At 42.4% G+C, this 21082-nt stretch overlaps 1 protein-coding gene and 1 long non-coding RNA gene across 2 annotated transcripts; one reads left to right on the forward strand and one right to left on the reverse strand.

Moving 5' to 3' along the window:
• LOC139392498 (uncharacterized) lies at window positions 1–1455 on the reverse strand. The gene is made up of 4 exons (XR_011629696.1): window positions 1313–1455; window positions 610–715; window positions 206–319; window positions 1–61 (listed from the first exon to the last, which is right to left on the reverse strand). It is a non-coding gene; the product is annotated as an uncharacterized lncRNA (long non-coding RNA).
• An 8384-nt stretch (window positions 1456–9839) lies between these two features.
• LOC139392541 (interferon-related developmental regulator 1-like) lies at window positions 9840–20825 on the forward strand. Its single transcript, XM_071140586.1, has 11 exons — window positions 9840–10078; window positions 11720–11824; window positions 12060–12141; window positions 12395–12519; window positions 14827–14984; window positions 16032–16082; window positions 16307–16485; window positions 16712–16820; window positions 18658–18792; window positions 19034–19258; window positions 19872–20825. Exons 1-11 carry the CDS (start codon window positions 10048–10050, stop codon window positions 19956–19958), a joined length of 1287 nt encoding a protein of 428 aa, XP_070996687.1. The 5' UTR covers window positions 9840–10047; the 3' UTR covers window positions 19959–20825.
• Window positions 20826–21082: the final 257 nt, after the last annotated feature.

Below are 21082 nucleotides of genomic sequence, written 5' to 3' on the forward strand. Positions count from 1 at the left end.
GGAAAATCCCTCTGGCTCAGTCGACTTCCTCCTCATCATCATCATTCACAAAAGCTTCCTCCTGTTGAGAGAGAAATTAAAACTATTGATCGTTGCTCGACATCTCACAAAATAGCATTGATATTTTTGTCAGCTGTAGATCATTGATAGGATCAAGGAGGTGGAACTCCAGTACTATAAGCAATATACATCTGTTTGTACGTACATATCCACCCTGCTGTCTGGCCCAGGAAGAGAAGTGATCCTGCAGGTATTTGGCTCCGAAGCCCAGCACCCGGCTCATAGGGAGGCTGTCCACCGCTTACAGGCGACTGGTCACCTGGTGGAGCAGAGAAGGCTGAGACTTTTGACACAAAATGGCTGCTTTACGCCAATGGGTATACATGCTTGTGGTACTCCAATTGGTGATTTAGCCGCATACAATGTAAAGCACTTACAGGGAGTTTCCAAGACTCAGATTAAGCGTATTCCTGGAGTAAAAAACACTTTCAATTGGGATTCTTAAGCATGCTTTTTAGTCCAGGACTCGGTTTAAATATATGTCTGGGAAACTGCCCATTAGTGTTTAAAAATGGGCTGAAAACATTCTGATGTAACTGTCATGATTACCTATCAAGTCATGGCGATTTGGGCCTTGGGTGACCCATGAGTGCTGGTAGAGATGGTCCTCTCATAGAAGCCAAACAGCTGAGGACAGTGAGGCGTCCTTCAGGACCTGACAGGATAAAGGACAGTAAAGTTTACACCCCATCCCAACAAGTATTTTCTGGGTGAATGACTGTGTGATGAAAAATGAATGCACCACCATCTCTTCCATGTTTCTCTTTGTGAGGGGAGGACAGGGCAACAACCACTATAAACATGCCATCACTAAAACCCAAGCTGTGTTTCGAATACACATACTAACATACTGTATACTACATACTTAATGTGTAAATACTACATGCTATATATGAGTATATACTATAGTTCGTTTTAGTATACTGTAAATTAACAGTATCCTTTCAGTTGAGCACATTAGCTATTCGCCTGTTTACGGGAAGTTGATGCTGTTGCTATGCAACCTCTTGCTAGCTTGTTAGCATAACAAATGACTAGTTAGACATTTTACAACTTCGGATGGGTTCTTAAATTCAATCTGGAGTGCCAGCGTAGGCTCGTAAATTCAGAGCGTTTCACTCTCGGAGTGCACACTGGACGCTAGGGACAAGGAGTAGGGTTGATTTGAGCGTTCTGACCTTACAACGGCAATCAAGCTAACGTTGGCTAGCTACTTCCAGAAACAAATGAGACCACTGACCATTTTACTCACCCTAACACAGCTGGTTAGGCAGTTGTCATGTTATCCAGAGCGTTGGTGACTAAATGTGCTGCTGGCAACAATTTAATAACGCTTTTTTTTTGCCGGGGTTTACTGACACCGGCCATATTCAACCGGTGTTGAGCGTTCGTAAATTCATTTTCTGCACTCTGCTCTGAGGTATAACATTACTCAGGCGAAATCGGAGTAGATAGCCAGAGCGAATTTACAAAAGCACCCGAATATCCATTGAGAACGCAAAACGACTATAACATTTAGCTGAACAAAGAATGACGGGAATAATCAAGTAAATAAACCTATGACACGGGTAGTTAGATAGCCTATAGTTAATATACTGGCAAGTTTGATGTATAAGTAGCCAACTAGCATACCGGTACATGCTGTAATGATAAGGACAGCGTAGCTAACAAATTGTCAGCCTACATAACGTGTAAGGTAACTTATTTGAAAAGTAATTCCTGTATTACATTGCTCAACATTTTCTTAAAATTTGTCATAATTATGTGTACTTCGGCTGCATATTTTGCGCCATGTTCTTCAAATCTGAAAACACTGAGCCACGCCCATTTCCGGAACAATTGCATTGTGGGCCTTAAAGTACGTAAACAGTGTCCTCGATGTGTATACTTCATATTTTGGCAAATTTAGTACAACATCCGGGAACTATATCCATACTATGACCAATAAGCATACTATTTTCTCAATTGACGCCACAAATAGCACAGTTGGTGCGGTTAGTATAGCCTAGTGGTAAGAGCGTTGGCCTAGTAACAGAAAGGTTGCAAGATTGAATCCCCGAGCTGAAAATCTGTCATTCTGCCCCTGAACAAGGCAATTAACCCACTATTCCGAGGCCGTCATTGAAAATAATAATTTGTTCTTAACTGATTTGCCTGGTAAAATAAGATAGTTTTAAACACAACTCCAGTCTTGCAGATAGATTACTATTATCTGTGTGTAGAGTGACACCAAGTGGGCAGAGACAGAACTACACAATCACACTGGCTCTACCTACAGAAACTGATATTTCCTGCCATACTTCACCTCCTCATTGAGTTTGTCTCCCACTCTTCTCAGCATCAGCACCACCAGTCTCTATATAGCATCTGAAAGGCAGAGATAGAAGAGGGGTTAGGGGTAAATACATTTTTAAAAACCCAAAGAGGAGTTCAGGGTCATATTCGTAAAAAATAAAGACGTAAAATAAAAACGAGTGATCCTTATTAGATAAGTTCAGGTAGTCCCTCCCATTTTCAGTCCCTTTTCTTCCATTTTGGTGCCTAGTGAATACAACCCAGGTATGGTGGCTGAGTCGGCCTTATACCTTCCTCCCTGTCAGTCTCCAGGTCCCCAGGATTGAAGCTCCATCCTCCTCCAGCTCATCTCCCCAATGAACCCAAAACACACACACAGCTTGGCATTGCTGTTCGCCATCTCCCTAAACAAAAATAAACAAACAAACCACAGCAGGAAGTGAGTGTATAGCTGCAGCGTCCTCCATTGCACAAGTGACAATATTGATGTATAAGTTCTCCTATGCAATTTAAAAACAGTTTATAAACATATACTTTCCTGGAAGAGTGCAATGCACAGTCAGCCCTAACAGGACATTGGGAATGGAAAATGAGCATTTTCATTGCAAAAACATGAAAACCAGCTTCTAGAGAGCAGCATAATTTTGATGCCAAAAAATGGGAAGACAACATGCAAAGGCATGCCCTTTTGTCCTGTGACTGAGTTTTCTCAGTTTGACAAATTACATCAAAGGTGGCAGGTAGCATAGCGGTTAGGGCTTTGGGCCAGTAACTGAAAGGTTGCTAGTTTGAATCGCCAAGGTGCCCTTGAGCAAAGCACGTGGGCTTATGCAATAAAATAATTATTATTTAGATACAAAATGTTTTGTCCCGAATGTCATAAATTGTAGGGTGTCTAATCAAAAACGCATATTTTGATCAACGGCTAAAATGAATTATTAATTGTGTAGATACTCCTCTAGGAAAACCATTGGCCCAAACCTCATGTCTCTAACATAAACAGCTCAATAATTATTGGAGAGGATAATTCAATGGAGGCCATAAGAAAAAAAAGAGGTAAAAAATCAGGCAAATAGCACCGCGTCAATTACGCCGGATGCTGTGCGAGAATTAAGGCAAATTGACAGGCTCACTGTTGAACACATCACCTTTCTTCTCAAATCCGGAATATATATCGAGCTAAAATATATATCGACTTTGAAACCTTACATATAGTATTTTCATATTTTAGTATACGTTTTTCATATTAATGCGAAATTCCCGTTAGGAAGATTTCTCACAAACACAACCATATCTCTGAAATATTATCAATGTCCACTAACAGGAGCGTACTGGGAAACTGGACAGTAAAACTTTCACGATGACAAAGTTTTAACAAACTTTAAGTTATTAAATCGGCACTTACTTATTTATCAAATAAAAAGCTAGGCCTACTTACGTGTACTACGCCTGCGCCAGTTGGCGAAGTTTTAAATTATATATTTGCGGTGAATGAGCGAGTGTTCTTCTGATTCTTAAAACTCTAGTTCTGCCTGCTGTATGTCGGACTGACTCCAAGTGTCTTCCGTAAACATCAGAGCATTGTTTTAATGTGGTCGAAATTGAAACCAAATTGGTCTGTTGGAATGACAGAGTTTTTTTTAACTACATGCGAGAAACTCCAAATAGGTACACATCAACCCAGTGATAACAGCTAGTCAGCTTATTTAGAAAAACAAAGCAATGATACTTCTATTTAATCTATTCTTCTAAATTGATAGTTATTCAGATATTAGGACACAATTGTACACTCTGATGGGATTGGAATATTCGTAATGTCTATCAAATGTATCCCCTTCCAAATATAATACATAATATACCTGCTCGCCAGTCTGTTCCCTTTCTATACAGGCCATAGTAACCTGCTTGGTGTAGTGGGTAAAGGTTGTGACTATATTGCAGGTTTAGTCTATGACTGATAAAAGTCTATCTGAGACTGCATAGAGCAATTCAAGTTAGCCACCTTCAAAATGGGCAACGATAATATTATATTCTATTCCCTAAGGAAATCCCCTGCGTTAGTTTTAGCAGGCACCCATGATATTCAACCACACAACTATTTATCTTCTAGCCCCAACTCAACAACACAAAATCAATCAAAACACAGGAAACGATGTCAAGAAGCAAGCAATAGTATGTTCTCCTGGAAATATGCCTCATCATCTGGAGTCTTCCCCTGTGACAAGTACCGTCAGTTAGCCTACCACACACATACATGGTTATAACATGTTTTGTCGTGACTCATTCTGTTGTAATAAATTATTGTCTAATCATAGGCCTATTATGGAAGTACATTTCCTTGGAAAGATAACTGACAGTGCTTCTCCACCCATGCATAGGCTATAGCCTACTCTATTTTGAGATCACACTCGCACCTGATCTCGCAGGTTAGGCTACTGAACTGTAAGCAGCGAGAATGATGACAGCGACACTGGCATTGGCCTATAGGTGATGAATGTCTTGCTCAAGCTGTGTATGCAACTGGTTCACCTCTGATGCTCACAGGCAATGTGTATTAGATTTGTGTAGAGATTTCTGAATGTTCTTTGCCCAGCATACACCCATCCAACTAGACATACTTTATCTACTAATTTGCTGGATGCAGAGTTCTGGGGCGGCAGGTAGCCTCGTGGTTAGAGCGTTAGAGCCAGTAACCGAAAGGTTGCTAGGTCGAATCCCTGAGCGGACAAGGTAAAAATCTGTTGTTCTGCCCCTGAACAAGGCACTGTTCCTAGGCTATCATTACAAATAAGACTTTGTTCTTAACTGACTTGCCTAGTTAAAAATAAATAAAAAGTGAAGGTCAAGCAAATCATAGAGAAAGCAGACTGTATTGCAATCATCTCTGATGGGTGGTTGAATGTTTGCGGACAAGTAATAATTAACTACATAATCTCCACCCCTCAACCAGTTTTTTTTACAAGAGCACATACACAAGGGACAACAGACACACTGGTCTCTACATTGCAGATGAGCTTAAGGCAGTCATCAATGACCTTGGACCACAGAAGGTATTTGCACTGGTGACAGACAATGCTGCGAACATGAAGGCTGCTTGGTCTAAAGTGGAGGAGTCCTACCCTCACATCACACCCATTGGCTGTGCTGCTCATGCATTGAAGCTGCTCCTCAAGGACATCATGGCACTGAGAACAATGGATACCCTCTACAAGAGAGCCAGGGAAATGGTTACGTATGTGAAGGGTCATCAAGTTATAGCAGCAATCTACCTCACCAAGCAAAGTGAGAAGAATAAAAGCACCACATTGTTGTCATCATGTTTGACTGTCTCCTGGAGGGGAAGGAGTCTCTCCAGGAAATGGCCATATCACAGTCTCAGCAGGGCCAGGCAGCCAGGGAGGACAAGTCTGATGTAGGTGAGGTGAATTTGTGCAGATACACTTTATTCTCTCTGTGCAGGAAACACTGGACAAGCCTGATTCTATTTTAAGGCAGTCTGACAAACCTCTGAAGTTGATTTCCAAACTGTATCAAGGGTTGATAGAGACTTTTCCTGATGACACAAAACATGTACAACAAAAATGTGCTGAAGGCCTGGTAGAAGCTATTGATGATGAATGGATACAGATGTGTTTGGATGCCGAGTCATGTTCATATCATCTCAGACATAAATTACTGCAATTTAAGGCCATCCGTAGATGTAATTCCTCTGCTGAAGTTGTAAAACACAAAAGGGGACATATTTGCATATGCTATGGTCTTGTGAAGGCTAAGCTGAATTCTGGCAAAGACTATGTTCTTTTATCTCCGCGTGTCTACAGATTCTTACCTAGCTTAATGCCTCATTACCGGGGGGAAACTACCCGCCCTCCAGGACACCTACGGCGCCCGATGTCACAGGAAGGCCAAAAAGATCATCAAGGACAACAACCACCCGAGCCGCTGCTTGTTCAACCCGCTAGAAGGCGAGGTCAGTATAGGTGCATCAAAGCTGGGACAGAGAGACTGAAAAACAGCTTCTATCTCGAGGCCATCAGACTGTTAAACAGCCATCACTAGCACATTAGAGGCTGCTGCCTAAAGGCATAAACTAGGAATCACTGGCCACTTTAAGGAATGGAACACTAGTCACTTTAATAATGCTTACATATCTGACATTACTCATCTCATATGTATATACTGTATTCTATACTATTCTACCGTATCTTAGTCACTTAATAATATGTACATATCTTGCATTACTCATCTCATATCTATATACTGTTTTCTATACTATTCTACTGTACCTTAGTCCATTCCGCTCTGACATCGCTCGTCCATATGCATATAGTCTTAATTCATTCCTACTTAGATGTGTGTGTATTGGGTATACAGTGACTTGCGAAAGTATTCGGCCCCCTTGAACTTTGCGACTTGATTACACACAGGTGGATTGTATTTATCATCATTAGTCATTTAGGTCAACATTGGATCATTCAGAGATCCTCACTGAACTTCTGGAGAGAGTTTGCTGCACTGAAAGTAAAGGGGCTGAATAATTTTGCACGCCCAATTTTTCAGTTTTTGATTTGTTAAAAAAGTTTGAAATATCCAATAAATGTTGTTCCACTTCATGATTGTGTCCCACTTGTTGTTGATTCTTCACAAAAAAATACAGTTTTCTATCTTTATGTTTGAAGCCTGAAATGTGGCAAAAGGTTGCGGGGTTCAAGGGGGCCGAATACTTTCGCAAGGCACTGTATGTTGTGTAATTTGTTAGATATTACTTGTTAGATATTACTGCACTGTCTTGAGCTAGAAGCACAAGCATTTCGCTACACCTGCAATAACATCTGCTAATCAGGTGTGTGACCAATACAATTTGATTTGATTCCCCCTTCTCCCTGTTTGTGTTTGCTTGGAAATGTTGGTTATCCTCCCACAATGTCAAGTTATGTATCACCAGATTTTATTTATTACCAGATTAAGGGTATACTGGGCAACTTTTACAAGGCCTGGATGCCTTATATGGAATACAGTACAACTTTATTTCTTTATTTAACCTTTATTTAACTAGGCAAGTCAGTTAAGAACAGATTCTTATTTACAATGACGGCCTACGACTAAAGGAGTCTGTATTGAAAACATGCCTACGTCAGGGGAGATTCCTATTTAGCTGCTGAGGTACTCAGTCCTGGCCCTGATGGTCTGCCGTCCTGTGGTCTGCCGTCCTCTGCCGTCACTCTGGCCTTGGCCTAACACACCCAACACCAATATTAAATGTTTCACTAAGATCCTAAAGTTGAGTGGGGTGTGTTTGGTTGGCGCTGCAGGGTGGTGGACCCCTAGGTACAGTGCGACCCAGCTATATTGTGTGGAAGTAAAAAGAGCTCTACAGTACTATTAGTCCTATGAGTTTAAATACATGGAGGATTTGCTGTTTCTGTGTATTAATGTATATTTGAGGTGTATGTGGGTTTTTAGTTTTGTTTCTAAACCTTCCCTTGGAATTAAAGCAATTTAAGGTGTACACTGGGAAGGAAATTGTATTGGGAGAGAGTTTAGTCATTGACTAGACTGGTGGGGGTCGGGCATGCAGGCGACTCGGGCTGGCTGGTCGTTCTGGCAAAAATGTAATATAGAGGATATCTTAATAAAGCCAATAACAAGTATTTGTATTTTTTCAAGAGTTGCTCATTTGTTAGGCATTTGGTTAAAGGTGCAACACAATATCTATTATTGAATTACTTTAGATCTAGTTCAGTCTTATTAATCACCTAAACATATTCAATACGGATCTCTTACCTAGCTTGATGACTGTGGGCATTGTTGCTTACTTTTTGTTCTAAATGGAGAAGGCATATTGGATTGTGTAAAAATGCAGGAAATTTGCTTTAGATGCCCAAAAACATTCTGGGGGAGGTCCCCCTGACAGGTTATGCCCCCCCCCACACACTTCTAAAACCAAAGTGGGGCCCATGCTCTAGTGTATGTAGCGTGGGTTGTTGGCGATTGAAGTACTACTTATCTTCAACCAGTGATACAGTCAGATCCACGGAGAAGAAGACAACTGGCTGGTAAGTGCAATCAAACTGTTTTACATAGGCCTAACGGTCGATAGAATATGAATATAGGTATTTTATGGTCACCAACCCTTTTCATATGGTTTCTGCACAGTTTAGCACAGGGGCACAACTTTCACAGGGGACAGGGGGGACCCCCACATTCTGAAATTCTGATTATTTTATTTAATTATGCTTGGCAGTGACCCGCTATAGTGTTTCAGCACTGATTCTTTGATAGCAAATATTTTGTTTAAACATCCCGCACGCCAGATTGCAAAAAAAATAATTGTATAATATTAAACACGCAAGCAGCAGACAATGTGGTCAAAAAGTAATATGATGTCATTTGGGGTTCCATTATGACGCACGCTCCAAAATGTATAAAAGTCCGCCATCGCCGATTGTCTTTCATAAATCCATTAGACATGGATAGCTATAGCATCAACCTTGACTCAATGCTACAGAAGGCTGATAAGTCCATTGAGGAGAGAGAGGCTGGTCTGGGCTTCCCCTGCCCTGCCCCTAGAGAGCCCTGCCGATAACATCAACAAGATGGTGTTTGGGCTTCTTGGGGACTGTCGTGAATGGGAAGAAGAAGGGTGCTGGACGTCCAGGTTTGAGCTCCGAGGTCACAGCCGCCTGCATTGGACTCATGGCGTCTCCAGAGACCCGCACAAAGGACCTGACTACAGAAATTGATGTGATGATGAAGAGCCTGCTGGACACCCGCGTGGCCACTGCCTCCACTGGCAATCAGGCACTGGCGCAGCCTCCAAAGTCCACAGGAAGATTCTCACTCCAGAGACCTTCCTGGGAATTGAGACCCCAGCTGCATGGGCAAAGATATGCTTGTGAAGAAACCTGAGATCTATGAGCAGATGACCACAGGAGGTTGGTGGCACCTTCATTTTAGAGGATGGGCTCGTGGTATTGCCTGGAGTGTTAATAAGTGGAATGGTATCAAATACCATTCCATTGGCTTCGTTCCAGATGTTATTATGAGCCGTCCTCCCCTCAGCAACCTCCACTGCTTTATGTACATCATTGTCCACCCAGTTAGAAGACCTCAGCACTGAGGATTTTAGGCCAGGGATAGTGCTTTTTTCATCAGGGTTAGTGCTATCCAGGATCCTTGGGACATCCCTACCCTACCCTAAACTTAACCATAACCCTTACCTAACCTTAAACAATTTTCAACTTTTACAGGGTGACATCAGTTGGACTTCCAAATAAATCTAGAGCAACGACCGATACGGCAGGGATTTTGTGGACAGGGTAGCAGCACCCTCATGTGGCTATCAAAGAACATGACCACAGAAAACATAACCCCAGACAGCGAAGAGATGCCAATCACATCCGCGTCATACACTTATACAACATGATTGGTCGGTGGTGCAGGGGTAAACCCATATTTGATCATGTGACGTCGGTCGTATAAATACTTAGAACCTCACCACATTAACGCAACCCTAGTTTTTTTTTGAGGGAAAATGTATCGTCTTCGCCAACAGTCTTTCTCCAGGATCGCTTTTAATTCCTTTTTCTCTACCGTGCCACGGGAAGATTGTCAATTTATGAGACAGTTTAATAAAAACTGGTCGTGTATCGGCTGATTTTTGCTCATATTTTCATACGTATCCGCACGAAAATGCCAAGGTCCAAGAAGAGGAGTTCCAGGGGTAAGTAAAGTCGCTACAGACCGGGTTGTTTTGGCCTACTCTCGTGGTTTGAGTTTTGTGCGTTGTAGGAGTTGTAGTTCTGTACATTCTTACAGCGTGTTGAGCTCAACGACCGGTAATGTCAAACAGAACTACAAAAGTGTGGCATCACTGCCCATGTTTTGTCGTTGAAATCAGAGCTTCCAGACAAAGAACTCTCGCTTTCTCTTAAAATAATTTTAATTAACTTCAACATCAGATTGTTTGCCGATATTATTGTATGAGTATTGTGATTATAGAAACGACCCCCGAAACCGCGATTACAGTATATTTATTTTTTAGACTGACTTTTGAAACGAATTCGTTACCTAGCAACTAACGTCCGTTGGCCAGTGTTGCTCTAATGTTAGTTTTTAGCGAGTTCTCTTTGGCTCCCTTCCTGTATAAGGATAGGTTGTTTTGAGGACACGAAGTTTAGTTGGAAGGACGCCACAACATTGGAGTGAGATCGACAGTCGATCAGGTCAAATAATGGGATGATTCGATTATGCTGAGCGGCAGGTAACGTTAGCATAGTGAGCGTTGGTCTAATAACCGAAAGGTTGCACACTCGAATCCCCGAGCTGACAAGGTAAAAATGTCGTTCTGACCCCGAACGAGGCCGTTCTTAACCCACTGTTCCTGGCCGTCATTGAAAATACGTTTTTTTCTTAACAAACTTGCCTGCCGTGACGTCAGCGGCCAAAAACGATGATGATGATGAGGGGAGGGGAGGGGAGGGGGGGGGTTCATGCTTTGAACAAGGCAGCATGGTGCATCGTCCGGAAACGTACAACATGCTTTTCCATAAAATACGTTTACATTGAACTAGTTTTCACTGGGAAGGCAGATACTACGTTATCAAAAGCAATCGGTTTTGAATGTGGGACACCGAATCTTACTCATAACTGCACGTGCTTAACGTTTACTACTGAACTTCGCCCTGGACCTTGAACGGGGCACCTGGCTCACGCCCGGGAGGCCCGGTTCCGAAATTAATGCTGTCAACTTTCACCCAGTGTAACACATGCTTGACCGTGACAGATTAATCTAATCCCGTCATGGTTATATAACACTCGCTGGACTAGCTAGCTCGGTAACTAGTTATTCACATTACAGCAAGCTAGCTACATTGCTGGCACACGTTTTATAGGGCCAGCTATGCTATAAAGCAGGATCGTGTTAGTCGACTAGCTATTTGGGTGGTGTCTGCCTCCTTTTTCAGAATAGTTTGTTGCTATGGTCTGAAAAGGAAGCAATGGATTGCCACGTGAACATGGTCACTTTACACACTGCAGAGCAGACAGTGTGGCCCTCCCTCTCAGATGGGAACAGTCTTATCATAATAAACTGCACCAGCTGGGTTTAGATTATGTCACTGCCTGGCCAGCTACCCACCCAAGGAGCTGTGCTGTTTGCACATTCAGCAGAAGATTAGGGAGCCCTTGACTTTGAGGGGAGAGAATATCAAGTGCATATCCCATAAAAAGTATAAAGTTATGCGTTGTGATTGCATGGAAGTGTACTAGTTAAGCCCCTGGAGTAAAATGCACACATTGTACCTACCATGACCTAATGTATGATTTGTTGGGGGGTCGGGCGTGGGACATGTAATCATTTCAGGGGGGCAGCATGGAGCTGTGCAGCCTTTCAGTGATGAGGATGCCTCCATCGAGACCCTCAGCCGCTGCAGCAGCTTCAGTGATGCCATGAGTGTGGCAGAGGAAGGTATGTGATTGTGTGTACATATGCTTGCCTGTGTCCCAGTCATAAAGTAACAACAAAGGGCAAGTACATTTTTTTTAAAGGACTAACTTTTGACCTGTAAAGTTATAAATGCCTTACAGCCCTTTTATGTTATGCTTTTATCTTAAATGGTTCAAAGAATACAATCTACAAAGGGAATAGCCTAGTACAACTCTGTATTTCTCAGGCTGTGTTCTATTAATCTTCATATGTGTAGGAGGGGAGGCTGGTGAGGAGACAGCCCAGGAGGATTTACAGTACAAGCTGAAGGTTTTCATTGACAGCACTGTGGATAAGAGGCAAGTCTAAACCACTGTGGGAAACCGATCTACCTGCTATTTCTCTGTTAGCTGTCTCACTTTCAGACGAGATGGAACCAGAGGCCTAGGACTGGGTCGACGAAACCTGAGATGCTATATAATGAACACAATGCAACAAGACGTCATCCTTTCCATTCACAGATTGCTGCTGATAATTTAATTGTGTAGCAGTTACATAAGCTACTGCAGACACTAGGCCTGAATCTTTACTGTTCTCCTACCTCGTTGACAGTGCCAAGACCAGACAGGGAGCCCTGGATGGGCTGAAGGCTGCCATGGCAACTAGGATCCTGTACGAGTTCATTTCAGACAGGAGGATGACCATCACTGACAGCATTGAGCGCTGTCTCAAGAAAGGTTAGCTACTACAGGCTTTCACCAATTCATGCTTCATATTCCCCGAATACCAATACAGACCCACATTGTATTGTTGTATTGAGTGTTTGAATCTTTAGTTCTGGTCTGGTAGTTACTATAACCCCTCAAAGTTACTGAGGATGGTAGCTGACTCTATAGGTACTCCTATCTGTCATATCTTTAGTCTGGGCCTAGAGTAAAGTCTTTGTCCTCAGGTCTGGATGGAAGCTAGTCATTCCGCTACCCAAGAGTGGTACAGTAGACCAATCGGCTGGCTGCCAGTGCTGAGCAATTTAAAATAAAATCCAATGCTACTTCTCTGTGAACAAATTAAGACTTATAGAGAAGGGAACTCCATGTACTGCACTGACACAATTTACTTATTGGTTGAAATAAATTAATATTAAGAAGTTTGTGGGAGCTGTACTATTAGATTTCAGTGCAGCCTTTGATATTATTGATCATAACCTGTTGAATTTTGTTATGGCTTTTCATCCTCTACCATATTGTGGATTCAGATTTATCTAATTGAACTCTAGGGTTTTTCTTTAATGGAAGCTTCTCTAATGTCAAACATGTAAAGTGTGGTGTACCGCAGGGCAGCTCTCTAGGCCCGCTACTCTTTTCTATTTTTACCAATGACCTGGCATTAAACAAAGCATGTGTCCATGTGTGCTGACTAAACCATATACGCATCATCAACCACAGCTAATGAAGTCACTGAAAACCTTAAAGTGTTGCAGTCTGTTTTGGAATACGTGGCCATTAAAAGTTTTCTTGATTGTCCAGTCATATGGTCAAGTGTTGCAACAAAAGACCTAGTTAACCTTGAGGATTGGAACCTTTTTTATTTTAATTTCTACCTAAAATAACACATTTAACTCCCTCAGCTCATGACCTGATTCAATTATATGCATGTTCTTGATACCTTTTGAAAGGAAACATTTAGAAGTTTGTGGAAATGTAAAATTAATGTAGGAGAATGTAACAAATTAGATATGGTAAAAGATAAACACGTGTTTTCTATTTTTGTTTGCATCTTTGAAATGCAAGAGGCCAGACGGTGATGTAGAATTTTAGGTGTAATTTAGATATCCACAAGATGGCAGCAGTGTGTGCAATTTCAGACTGATCCAGTAAAGGATTACATCACTACACTATTTTGTATCCGGTCTGCCAGGAGTTTGCCCAAATGTGCTGAAATGGTCAAGTTATACATGTACATTTTATTTAACTAGGCAAGTCAGTTTAGAACAAATTCTTTCAATGACGGCCTAGGAACAGTGGGTTTAACTGCCTGTTCAGGGGCAGAACGACAGATTTCGGCTTTCGGTTACTAGCCCAACGCTCTTAACCACTAGGCTACCCTGCCGCCCCGCTCGTTCATACATAACTATAGTTAACATACAAAAATAATATGGCGAGTTTGGATACTCCCATGAATTTCATACATGATGGCTCATTAGCTTCCCTACAGAAAATACACAAACCTTCTCATCTAGATGGCTGGGCAGGGTGGGTGAGGTGGCAGTGGGGTCAAACAGTAGAACCCAAAATTGATTTTATCAAACAACTATGCTACATTTTCCAGGATGACAAACCAGAGCAAGAGCTACCATTCAGAGGTGAATGTATCAAACCAGTTGCTGTGATGAGTGTTTAGTTGTTGCGCACTATCCTCAAACAATAGCATGGTATTTTTTTGCGGTAATAGCTACTGTAAATTGGACACAGCATTTCGATTAACACTTGTTTAAGCTTTCTGCTCATAAGACATGTCGATGTCCAGGAAAGTTGGCTGTTTGCAATGTCATTCTAGTCGCATATTGAGCAACAACTGTCCCGGTTTAGGGACACCGCATGCCAGTCTCTCTTGGCTACGAGTTGAGGAAAGACTGACTGCGTCACTTGTTTTTATAACAAACATTCATGTGTTTGAAATTCCCAATTATTTGCAGAGGCAACTTAAACGCACACAAGGGTCACCCCAAGGGTCTTTTCACAGTTCCCAGGTACAGAATAATTTCAAGGAAATGTACAGTATTATCCAGAACCATGAGTGCATGGAACTCCCTTCCATCTTATATAGCGCAAGTGAACCGCACTTTGTTTCAAAAAACAAATACAATGCCTTTCCCCCATGTGACCTACTTGTTGTGTATGTACTGACATGTATGTCTAACTGATAGATGTGCACATGCTGTTGTTTTTTAAATGCATGTAAAGTCTTGTCTGTGTGCTTTGTCAGACCCCAGTAAGACTAGCTGTTGCTAATGGGGATCCTAATAAATCAAATCCCTCTCTCAGGTAAAGGACCGGAGCAGTGTGCAGCAGCCTCCCTGGCCTGTCTGCTGTGTATTCAGCTGGGCTCAGGCGTTGAGAGCGAAGAGGTGTTCAAGACCCTCAAACCCATCTTCAAGAACATTCTGTTGGATGGCGCAGCCAACATCCAAGCCAGACAAGCTGTGAGTATCTGCCTGGACCCCGTCATTAAAATAGGTTTGGTTTGCTAAACTCAGCAAAAAAAGAAACGTCCTCTCACTGTCAACTGCGTTTATTTTCAGCAAACTTAACATGTGTAAATATTTGTATCAACATAAGATTTAACAACTGAGACATAAACAACTTCCACAGACATGTGACTAACAGAAATTGAATGTGTCCCTGAACAAGGGGAGGGGTGTGGCCACTGGCTGCATTAAGTACTGCAGTGCATCTCCTCATGGACTGCACCAGATTTGCCAGTTCTTGCTGTGAGATGAATCCGACCATCACACCTGGTGAGACAAAACCGTGACTCGTCAATGGAGAGCACTTTTTGCCAGTCCTGTCTGGTCCAGCGATGGTGGGTTTGTGCCCATAGGCAACTTTGTTGCCGGTGATGTCTGGTGAGGACCTGCCTTACAACAGCCCTCAGTCCAGCCTCTCAGCCTATTGCGGACAGTCTGAGCACTGATGGAGGGATTGTGCGTTCCTGGTGTAACTCAGGAAGTTGTTGCCATCCTGTACCTGTCCTGCGGGTGTGATGTTTGGATGTATCGATCCTGTGCAGGTGTTACATGTGGTCTGCCACTGCAAGGACGATCAGCTGTCCATCCTGTCTCACAGTATGGACTTTGTAATTTATTGCCCTGGCCACAGCTGCAGTCCTCATGCCTCCTTGCAGCATGCCTAGGGCTCGTTCATGCAGATAAGCAGGGACCCTGGGCATCTTTCTTTTGGTGTTTTTCAGAGTCAGTAGAAAGGCCTCTTTTTAGTGTCCTAAGTTTTCATAACTGACCTTAATTGCCCACAGTCTGTAAGCTGTTAGTCTTAATGACCGTTCCACAGGTGCGTGTTCATTAATTGATTATGGTTCATTGAACAAGCATGGGAAACAGTGTTTAAATCCTTTACAATGAAGATCTGTGAAGTTATTTTGATTTTTACAAGTTCTTTCAAAGACAGGGTCCTGAAAAGGGGATGTTTCTTTATTTGCTGAGTTTATAAGTGGCCTTTTGTTTCTTTTATAGTGTGCAACAAGTTTGGGCCTGTGCACTCTGGTGGCGGAAGATGACATCCTGGTATGTGGCTATGTTTGACGTTCCAATGTGACTATGCTTGATTGTATGTGGAACTACTTTGCCAAATTCTTCAGCAGCACAAAATACATTCTGTTTAACATTTATTCTGTTCAGCATTTTAAACAAGGTACAGAAACCAAGACCTCTCTCAAAATGACTGCATAGTTCAATCTCACACCCTGGTTAAACATAAATGATGAACCTCTTTCTCTCTGGGTATCCAGGATGTGTATGCTACCATGGAGAGCTTTGAGAGTTTGTTCATGCGTTCCTATGTGAAGGAGGATGGGAGTCGCCCCTCTCTCAACCCCCAGACCACCCTGCTCCACACCAACGCCCTCCTCTCCTGGGCCCTGCTGCTCACAATCTGCACAGGCAGCCAGGTCAAAGCAGTCACACACAAGTATGTACTTAACTCGAACCTCTAAGTCCCTCTGGGACACGACTTTCAGTCCATTTCAGCCTATAGGTCTTTGGATGTTTCTGATCAAAACAATATAGTGAATGTGTGTTCCTGACGTCCTTACCTGTCCAGTTGTCTTACCAGTGTGGATGAAGGAAATATCATGGCGATGGGAAGCCTTAAATAGAAAGTCTACTTGTTTTTGACTGAAATGTTTGTCTTTCAGGCACCTGCCCAAACTACCCCGGTTGTTGGAGAATGATGACGTCAACATGAGGATAGCAGCAGGAGAGACCATCGCTCTGCTGTTTGAGCTGGCTAGGGACATGGACCCTGTAAGTGCTCACCTGTTCTCTGGTCTGTGTGGCTCAGTTCCATTTAATTTCAGGAGATTCAATGAGATTTCATTTAGGAAGTTCAAATCTTATTGGATTTTCAATCCTGTTGTACTAGGAAATGGGGGGGGGGGATTTCACTATTCGACCAGTATCATGAATTTGTTGGATATCCGGACATTCTAAATGTACAGTACCAGTCAACAGTTTGGACCCACCTGCTCATTTGAGGCTTTTTCTACAGCCTTGAGGTGTTAGGCCATTGTCCTGTTGAAGAAAAAAAAAAAAATGATTGTCCCGCTATGTGCAAAGCAGATGGATTGGTGTATCGCTGCAGAATGTGGTAGATATGTGTGCCTCGAATTTTAAATAAATCAAACCGTGTCACCAGAATAGCACCGTCACACAACCACCATTCTTCTCTTGGGAACCACACAAGTGGCGATCATCCGTTCACCTACTCTGTCTCAAAGACACGGCAAGTGGAACCAAAAATCTCAAATTTGGACTCATCAGAACAAAGGACCGATTTCCACCTGTCGAATGTCCATTGCTCCTCTCCTCTTATTGGTGTCCTTTAGTAGTGATTTCTTTGCAGATATTTGACCATGAAGGCCTCATTCATGCAGTCTCCTCTGAACAGTTGATGTGTCTGTTATTTGAACTCTGATGCATTTATTTGGGCTGCAATCTGAGGCTGATAACTAATGAACTTATCCTCTGTAGCAGAGGTAACTCTGGGTCTTTTCTTTCCTGTGGCGGTCCTCATGAGAGCCAGTTTCATAGTGCGTTCTGATTTTATGCGAGTGCACCTGAAGAAACTTTCAAACTTCGTCAAATTTTCCGCATTATTGACCATGTCTGTCGTTTCTATTTGCTTATTTGAGCTGTTCTTGCCATAATATGGACTTAGCCCTATTTGGTAAAATACCATCTTCTGTATACCACCCCTACCATGTCACAACACAACTGATCGGCTCAAATGCATTTAGGAAAGAAATTACACAAATTAACTTTGAACAAGGCACACCTGTTAATTGAAATGCATTCCAGGTGACTACTTCCATGAAGCTGGTTCAAGTCAGGGTGGTTACTTTGACGAATCCATGATTCCATATGTCATGCCATAGCTTGTCTTCACTATTATTCTACAATGTAAAAAATAGTACAAATAAAGAAAAGCCCTTGAAGGAGTAGGTGTCCAAACTATTGACTGGTTGTCTGTATATAAAATGGTGTGTACTTTTTGTCCTGAGAAGTGCTGCGGAAGTGCCGGTTAGATAGGCGCGAGCAGACGGCGGCAGAGATAGCTAGTCTTGGCTGTTATTTATCCCCATATAGCCTTCCCTCAGCCTGTTTTGGCTGGAGTAGCCTTGAATAGCTAGCTGGGTTAATTGCTCGTTGTAGCCTACTCCTTCTCATTTTGGTCACTTTTATAATTCTGTAACTTTATTCCATCTTGCATTAGTGAACTCTCTCTACATATGCTAAACATGGAGCCGCTTTGATTGGCCAACAAGCTACACGTGAAGGCTACAGTTATTTTTTAATGGGGGCACTTCATAAACTGTTTAAATGTGTTGTATAATTTGTTGTCATGGTATCCTTGTATGTAACAATGTCACATGGTTATTTTAATGTAGAGAATGCCCTTTTCAGTTAAAATATACCTACCTATAAGTAGTTTTTGCTCAAATGAATACAATGTCTGGCTGTGCACATCCCCATCCTGTACTGAATTAAAATGGCATTTTACCGAAATGCAGTGCCAGCATAGCATGTCAATCTGTAAACACTTGAGTGATGACTGACCCATGCTCTGTTGTGACGTTCTCAGGAGTTTGAGTATGATGACTGGGAGCCCCTGTGTGACAAGCTCAACTCTCTGGCCACCGACTGCAACAAACACCGTGCCAAGACTGACAAGAGGAAGCAGAGGTCTGTGTTCAGGGACGTGCTCAAGGCTGTGGAGGTGAGCGGGCAGATTATACAATAGTAGATGAGCATTGTCTGGGGAATAGAATTTGAATTTCATGTGATGACTCATTGCTGATTCATGGTGGGAATTCTGTGTGCCTGTGTTGGCAGCTGGTTGCCATTGCCAACCTAATCTACCCTTGTTATCAATAACGTTTACCCATTTTGTTGTCTTGTGAGAATCCAGAACAGTGTAGCCTTGCCTCAGCTGACGTGTGTGTGTGTGTGTGTGTTAGGAGAGAGATTTTCAGACTGAGACAATCCGCTTCAGCACGGAGCGTATGACCATCGACAGCTGGGTGAGGAAGAGGACTTACGACGCCTTCAGGGAGTTTGTGGGCTCTGGCATGAACTACCACCTACAGGCCAATGAGTTTATTCGCGACGTGTTTCAACTGGGACCCCCCATGCTGGTTGACGCGGCCACACTGAAGTCCATGAAAATCTCCCGCTTCGAAAGGGCAAGTATCCTTACTAGACTGTGTACTTTTCATTCTTTGACTAATTGAACTCGACTAACTTTTTTGAAAAGGTCACGTGCATTTTCTTTCAATTAACCCGATCAGTCTCGAGACGGTTTTTGCTGGTGTCTCAGCCGACTTTAATGTCCAGCCCTTTATATTTAGCCTCACAATGACGTGTTTTACCACTTTATTTTCAGGACAACCAGATCTACAAGTGCATCACAAAACAAGTTGACATAAAATGTTGCGTTCATGAGTTTTTGACAAATGCCATTTTTCTTTTTTTGCTCAAACCATTTGGACTCTACAGAAGTTTTTGTAAAAAGACCCAGCCCCTTCGGGATCTGCCCATGTCTCACAAACACCGCTCTAGCTCACCCCACCCCTCCGTTAATCACGCAGACCAACGGATGCAGAATAAATGTATTTATCCAATGGTACAACCCAGCAGTCAGAAGCTGAAACGTACACTGTTTTTAAAAGGGGCTAGAAGTGCAAATCATGTCGCGGTTGGACTCGTTGGGTTAAGTCTTTGCCCATTTCAAATGGATATACCAACGCAAAAAAAGAACCTGTCTTATTGTGTTAACATTGAGGTTTTCTTTTCCAGCATCTCTACAATGCGGCTGCCTTCAAGGCTCGGACAAAGGCCAGGAACAAGTTCAGAGACAAGAGGGTTGACGTCGGGGAGTTTTGATGTGATTTAATGGGTCCAACCTGCTCTTTTATTAACCATCAATTGAACCTTCTTGAATATCACTGTTACTATCCTTAATTTATCCAGTTAAGTGTTTGGTATTTGTAAATATGAATAATCATGTCTGTCTCAAGTGATTCTCTATTCCCCATAGGCTTGCCAGTGTCTATGTAGGGAATAAAGTGTTATGTGAGGTGTAGACTTTGTTGCTCTGTTTTAATGTTTGTGTTCCATTAACATTGAGTTATAATATTTGAAAATGCACTAATTGGTTAACGTTTCCTATGGACTTCCCCTTGGACCCTGGTTTATTGTCTGGTGTTTTGTTATACACAGATTATACCAAGCATTAGGATACCTTCCTAGTATTTAGTTGCCATCAGAACAGGCTCAATTTGCCGGGGCATGGACTACAAGTCTACCACATGGATGCTGGCTCATGTTGACTCCAATGTTTACCACTGTTGTCATGTTGGCTGGATGTCCTTTGGGTGGTGGACCATTCCTGATACACACGGGGAAACGGTGTGTATACCCTGTGGTGTTGCAGTTCTTGACACAAACCGGTGCGCCTGGCACGTACTGCAATACCCTGTTTAAAGGCATTTAAGTCTCTTGCCTGTTCATCTTCTGAATAGCACACATGATACAATCCACGTCTCAAGGCTTAAAAATCACTCTTTAACCCATCTCATCCCCGTCATCTACACTGGTGGAAGAGGCTTTAACAAGTGACATCAATAAGGGCTCATAGCTTTCACCTGGTCAGTTTGTCCATGTAAAGAGGGGGGTGTTAATGTTTTGTACACTCAGTGTAGTTTATGTCTATTGGATGTGAGAAACTCAAATAAATACTAACTGAACTAGTCTCAATGTGTTTCTTGATCTTCAGTGCATATTACCCAGTCAATCATTGTTATGACTTAGTCCTAAAGCAGACCAGTTAGGATAAGACCCATGTTAAGCTGAGGTGTGTTGTATTATGTAATGGTTTCTCTGACACACAAAATGAGTAGAAGAGCAGAGCCCAATTAGCAGACAACCAAATGGACTTCTGGCTAATTGACTCTATTCTCTCAGATTTTCCTGGAAGCCGATTTCACATTTGAGGAACTGTTTTACAG

This window comes from Oncorhynchus clarkii, chromosome 33 (assembly GCF_045791955.1).
Source record: "Oncorhynchus clarkii lewisi isolate Uvic-CL-2024 chromosome 33, UVic_Ocla_1.0, whole genome shotgun sequence".
Taxonomy (NCBI): Eukaryota; Metazoa; Chordata; class Actinopteri; order Salmoniformes; family Salmonidae; genus Oncorhynchus; species Oncorhynchus clarkii.